Raw genomic sequence first — 6,708 nt, 5'->3', positions numbered from 1 at the left:
ATCTATTATATCTATATATAGAAACAATTCTTCTTTAGATTCAAGTATCTATATTTGAATATATTTTTTAAAATGCCACATTTTATTCATAAAAAGATTCTATATATTGAGAACGCTTGACAATATTTTTGTGTATATGTAAAATTAAATAAAAAGTTTTGAATGGTACAACAATGCACTATAATACAAAAAATGGACTCCGTCTAAGAATATCTGAAGAAGGAATTGTATTCCGAAATATCATCAGACTATAGATAGCTAAATTACAACAGGTATATAGTCCATTTTTTGTATTATAGTCCATTGTTGTACCATTCAAAACTTTTTATTCTTTAGAAACAATACACAATGCTTCAAGCGAACTACAATACTCTCCTATATGTATAATTGTATACATATGTGTGCATGAGCAGAAGTGTGTATATCCATGTGCATGAGAAAGGAAGCATATGTTTGCAAGTGTGTATTGTATGCCAACATGTGTGAGTGCTCATATGTACAAGAGTATGCACAGCTTATATGCAATTGTATGTATGTGTGTATGTTGATATATGATCGACAAGGATGTCATATTTGGACAAAGTCTCTTAATATTTGAATCAGCTGCTTTCCAAACTTTGATATGTTGTAAAAATGTCTAATCACATAATATTGAAACTCCCCTAATGCCTTGTAATTTCATGACATTTTTTGGGGAGGGGAAATCATTTTACCAAAACACATTATATTTAGAAACAAAAATTGGATAAATAAACAAAGATGAATTTATTGACCCACTGGGTAAAATATTCTATCTTCTTTCAAAATCTTAAGGCAATTGGTATTTAGGCATGATATATCTTCGTTCCAGAGCTTAAGAGAAATGGTGTTTAAGTGTAATGTTTTGTATCTTCCTTCCAGGGCTTAAAGCAGATGGATGATAACAGAACAGTACAACAAGAACAGAGTGGAGAAATGAGTAGTTAAGACATTAAATACACTGGAAACTACAAAGCAGATTAGCTACTTAGCCAGGAGTTTTACTACAGGGTTTCTACAAGCTAGATTAGGGCAGATATCAGTGAATATGTCATCAGAAAGAAAATTGATTGAAACGTTTTTGACAGGAAGACAAAAACTGCAGTTCTTCAGAAAAAAAAAAAAAATTTTAATGTAATACAATCCATCAATTAAAATCTAAAAATGCAACATCCACCTTCCAACTCACTCACACTTACTGAAACGCAAAGTGACATAACAGACTATGGAATGTCTTTCCCATTTTGTTGTATCTTAGGAAGGTCATTATGTCAATAAAAAATCCATGCACCAGTTGCATTTCACTTCTTCATTATTATTATAATTATTGTTGTTATTATTTAACTAGATAACCAGATAACTAATTGATTACTTGAGTAATTGTTCATCCAATCAATCAACCAACTACGTTTGTCAAAGTCTTTTTTGTCACCAATCAAAACATCATCAATGACATGCCTTCCGTTTTAGATCTGAAGAAATCCTTGGGCACAGAGGGCATGTGATTGATGAAGTATTGATTGGTAACAAAAGGACCTTGATGAACCTAGCTGGTTGATTGATTAACTGAATGACTACTCAAGCAAGAAATTAATTGCTAAATAGTTAGCAAACTGACTAAAAGAAATGAAATAGAACCAGTGTGTGTGTTTATTATAATAACCCTCCCAAGATTCAACAAAATCTGTTTCAAAACACAGGTTCACTTCAAGAGTCTTGCAAACCAAATACAAAAATTCCTTTACTATACTATTGCATAACAAAGCAACAACTGAATTCAAAAGTTATTCTTTAACTAAGCTTGCAACAAACATATTAGTATGTTCCAATTTGATAAAAATATAGGATTAATTAGTAATTGCATAAACCGAGCATATATGATCCTTTTTTTTTCATCTGTTTACATGGCTTTAAGCAAAGCTCCACAATAATTCACATCTATATCTGTCACACTACATGCTAGGGTCTTAAAATCACATCTAATATTATAACCATCCTGTCAAAATACACATTGCCGTTACAATATATATTTTGCATTCATTATGTTGACTTACAACAAATATGTGAAGTAAAATTGTAGTGATTCTTCATATGTATTTAAATACCTTTGGGAAAGGCATGAATGTGACCACACACATTTCTCTAAAGAGATAAGAGTTATAATACCCCCTTTTTTTACGAATCTATAGTAGTCAAGCAGACAACATTTTGGATGTTTTACCATACATTCCACTATTCCACCTGTATGTGGAACTATACCAATTTCTGGCAGCAACCAACCTTAAGACAGCATAAAAACTTTTAAAAAACACTGTGTAATTCGTAACAGTTTTTGTAAATGAGAGAATAAATAACGAAAGAATATACAATCACTGAACTTCTGGCAAATGACAAATAGAGAAACAAAAAGAACTTTTCTTTTTTTTCCTTTTTTTTTCTTTTTTTCAAATAAACTACCAAACTCTTTTCTTGAAATTTGATGGTCAAATAATTTTATCAAGCCACTGCTCTACAAAAGCGGCAATCACAGGCAACAGAAGCAAAATGCTGTCAAAGAACCACTGTTATCTGTTTGGAAAATATCTTCAGAATGGGCTTTGAAGCCCTGTTAATACTGGCACGATAAGTTATTTCAAAGCAACAGGCCATACAGAACAGGCATGGAAAAGTAATGATTCTTTTTAACCTTCTTAACATTTTTAAAAATCTTCAATTCAAATGCCAAAAGAATGGTTAGAGAAACTTATTGCTAGAAAAATGACGCAAGCAAATCCAAACATGCAGTGTATGGTAGCACAAAAGGAGCAGTTAAACAGAGTTGGATTTTCAATATTTACATCTACGCTACTTTCCAGTTAGCTTGATCTCTGATTGTCATAGGGTGTCTTAGTCCTGGATGTGTACAACAATACTTGAATCTTTTATATTTTATCTTTTACTTCTTTCAGCCATTAGACTGTGGCCATGCTGGGGCACCACCTTGAAAAAACTTTTAATTGAATGTATTGGCCCCAGTGCTTATTTTTTTTTAAAGTCTGGTATTTATTCTGTTGATCTCTTTTGCTGAACTGCTAAGTTACAGGGACATAAACACACAACACCAGTTGTCAAGCAGTGGTGAGGGGACAAACACAGACACAAATACACACATACATATATTATATGTGAGTGTGTGTGATATATACCATCATCACAATCATCATTGTTTAACATCTGCCTTATGCCGGTATATACATATATATACGATGGGCTTCTTTTAATTGCCACCTAATAAATCCATTCACAAGGCTTTGGTTGACCTGAGGCTTATATTAGAAGACACTTGCCCAAGGTGCCATGCAGTGGGACTAAACTTCAAACCATGTAGTTGGAAAGTAAGACAAATGAAATGTTCATAGTCTCAATCTAATCTAGTACAAAATATAAAACACATCTGGGAATAAGACACTTTTTATAAAGACCAGAGTTGAAGGAAACAGCATAGATGCAGATATTAAAATACTTCTCACCTCTAAAAATGTGGCCAATAGTTTGAAAATTTATAATTTTATTAACAACTCATTTTTAAACACTTAGATAATTAAGTATTATGATAGCTACTTATTTAAATAGTACTTAACTAAACAACCATATCATCTCCTCTCCATAGAATAAGATATTTTACCAGGAATATCAAGATTTCAAATACTGAGAAAAAGACAAAAGAACCAAACAACTTATTTCCATAAAAATTACAATGAAAAAAAAAAAAAAGAATATATATATATATATATATATATATATATATATATATATATATATATATATATGTATGTATAATATTCATTTTTTGAATTGCAGTTTATTATCTCATTTTTTCATTATAATTCCAGTAAACAGAGACAAATTTTGTATTTTATACATATATATATGTATGCATACGCACATACATATTTTAAAAGCTCATTTCTGAATATATATATTTTATCTTCATCATCATCATTTCATGTTCCATGGTCCTACATGTGTGTGTGTATGTGTGTGTGTGTGTGTGTGTGTGTGTGTGTCTGTAAGTACATATGTATATGTGCATACACATATATATTGAGAAATAAGCTTTTAATATTTTCTTTGATTATTTCAAGACTCTTTTACTCAATGATGACATTCTGCACTGATAAAAAAGATTTAAGCTGTGAAAAAAAATATCGGTCAGTTAAGAAGGAAGATAAGCAAACATACAAATCCTTGATTTTGCCAGCAGCAGCCGTTCAGATGGGAGGTGCTTACAGGTCAAAGAACTAAACATGTGACAATAACAAGAAAATAATTATAAAAAAAAAGTAATAATAATAATGATAATTAACAATAGAAAATGTCAAATATATCAAACATGCAATCACACGGAAATAGTTTGCAAGACAAAACTGTTTAATATCTACTGCGCATTCAAAGTGTTTATATGTGTATATATATGCATATATATATATATATATACACACACACACACACACAGACACAAATTAAAAATTATATAGCAAGCTATCACAAGCAGCAATGGAATGTGTGCCTCACACCAATGACAGAAATTATACAGTGAAATATGAAGACTTGTTCACCATATTTACCAAACTATCTGGATGTCTTGCAGAAATGATGAATTCTAAAAGCTGATCTGTAGTATGGCACTAATATATGAGGTAGAGAGTATGTAAGAAATTTGGTTAAATAGACCCAATATGTGTTTTGTATATATAAGTATATATATATATATATTTTTATTTTTATAGTTATATATTGCATTTTGTGAAAAAATAGCTTCGTTGGTTATAGGTTTCCAACGGGCCAATTACTGGTTCACTGCATTTACGATGGCAAGAGTGACAAGGGATTGTCTGTGTAACTCGGGCAGAACAAATATCACAATGGATTTTCATTCGAAAGCACCAGTTTAGCAGTTTTCTCGCCGATATTTACATTTTTCATCAATATATGCCCATGGAAGATATACACACACATGCATACATATATATATATATATATTTATACATACATACATATACGACGGAATCTCTGCACAGTTTCCGTCTACCAAATTTCACTCAAAAGGCATTGGTCAACCCAAGGCTATGGTAGACACATGCCCAAGGTGCCATGTACTGCAATCGAACCCACAACCATGTGGTTACGAAGTATATATATATCAAATACATTATAGCTTTCTATACTATATATGATATAGCTTTAGTATTATTAACATTACAGACATTTTATTATTATCATTATCATTAATCATTATTACTATCATTAATCATATTACGATGATGTTGCATTGCTGATTGCTGGGTTTCTGAATTTATGTGGAATAGATTCTTGGCTATAACATCTAATAATCTAATAATTGGCCTTTTCACCTGCAGAACTTATACAAGTAAAATTTTGTCAAACCAACGAGTACTATGTAAAATTCTTCAAAATATACAGATTTCTATCTTATGTATTCCATAACTCAAACTGATTAGCTGCAAACATGTACTACAACATGAACAGCTTAATGCTATAAGCATTCAAAATGCAAGAAAATTGGTAAAGTACTTTGTCAGTGTTGTGTTCATATCATCTCATAATTCTAAGACATAAAAAATGGTCTCACAAAACTGACTTGGCTCTTATATATATATATATATATATATATATATACACATACACACAGAAAGTGTTATATATCTCTCATTGGTTATGGTTAAATGACAGCTGGTGCTATTTTTAATAAACATTATATGATATAGATGACTTAAATATTGTCATCGTCCATGTCTATTGACATACTATGTGATTGGTCACTACATGATGTTGAAGCAATTGCGAACCATGTATTAAATATAATGCTATATAACCCACTCTTCCCTTATTACATAAGTATGTATGTATGTATGTATGTATATATATATATAAAACCACAAAGTAAAATAGAAATGATAACGATATCAGTAAAACATAAGTTTTACTATGACTCACAATGGTTTCAATAGCATTTCCCTTTACAATACACATATAATGAATTATGTATGATAAATCACACAAGGCTGTATAAGTTATAGGTTATACCATCTTCATCAGACACTTATTAAACTATCATACATGGTATTTTACTTTGTGGTTATACATACACACTCATTCTATCAATGATTTACACCTACATTTCTTGCACCTATGGACCATATTTTCATGGAGTCACAAAATTAAATACCAGTTTAGCATGGGAATTCATATCAAGTACTAATAAAGAATAGGCCAAGATTTTGCTGTATCTAAATTTACCTTACATATATCTTATATCCTGTATTTCATTTACCAGAAACAAATGAGTTCATTGGCATTTGTATAAATCCAATAGAATAAGTGAATTTCACTTCAGTATACTTATTCTTCCTTACAGAACACATTGTTGTGGTTTAGCCCCAGGTTAGTTCTGATCCACCTGACCAATGATCAATGACATTCTAGCTGCAACCATCTGGTCTTGTTTTCAGTCTGTACATTTATGACTAGATTATAACAATGTGTCCTTCCTATTTAAAAACATAAGGTGTGATATGAGAGATTTTACACCTATCTTTAGAAGACTCAGCAACCACTTAGAGACCTCCTTTTTATTTAGTGTGTGTGTGTGTGTGTGTGTGTGTGTGTGTGTGTGTGTGTGTGTGTGTG

General features: G+C 31.0%; 1 protein-coding gene across 9 annotated transcripts in view; it reads right to left on the bottom strand.

Moving 5' to 3' along the window:
* LOC106883542 (protein tweety homolog 1-A) overlaps positions 1-6,708 on the bottom strand; it is a 160,632-nt gene that overhangs the window by 14,609 nt on the left and 139,315 nt on the right. For 3 of the 9 annotated variants that reach the window (XM_052967861.1, XM_052967863.1, XM_052967862.1), the window contains exon 14: positions 4,626-4,685. The exons of 4 other annotated variants lie outside the window; for them this stretch is intronic. In XM_052967861.1, coding sequence (XP_052823821.1) covers positions 4,626-4,685 — 60 coding nt within the window. Of the gene's footprint in view, positions 1-4,239; positions 4,299-4,625; positions 4,686-6,708 lie in introns of all 9 variants that reach the window. 2 more of the 9 variants (XM_052967869.1, XM_052967868.1) reach the window with 1 other exon arrangement.

Source organism: Octopus bimaculoides, chromosome 5, assembly GCF_001194135.2.
Source record: "Octopus bimaculoides isolate UCB-OBI-ISO-001 chromosome 5, ASM119413v2, whole genome shotgun sequence".
Lineage (NCBI taxonomy): Eukaryota > Metazoa > Mollusca > Cephalopoda > Octopoda > Octopodidae > Octopus > Octopus bimaculoides.
This window is presented reverse-complemented; position numbering and strand designations above follow the sequence as displayed.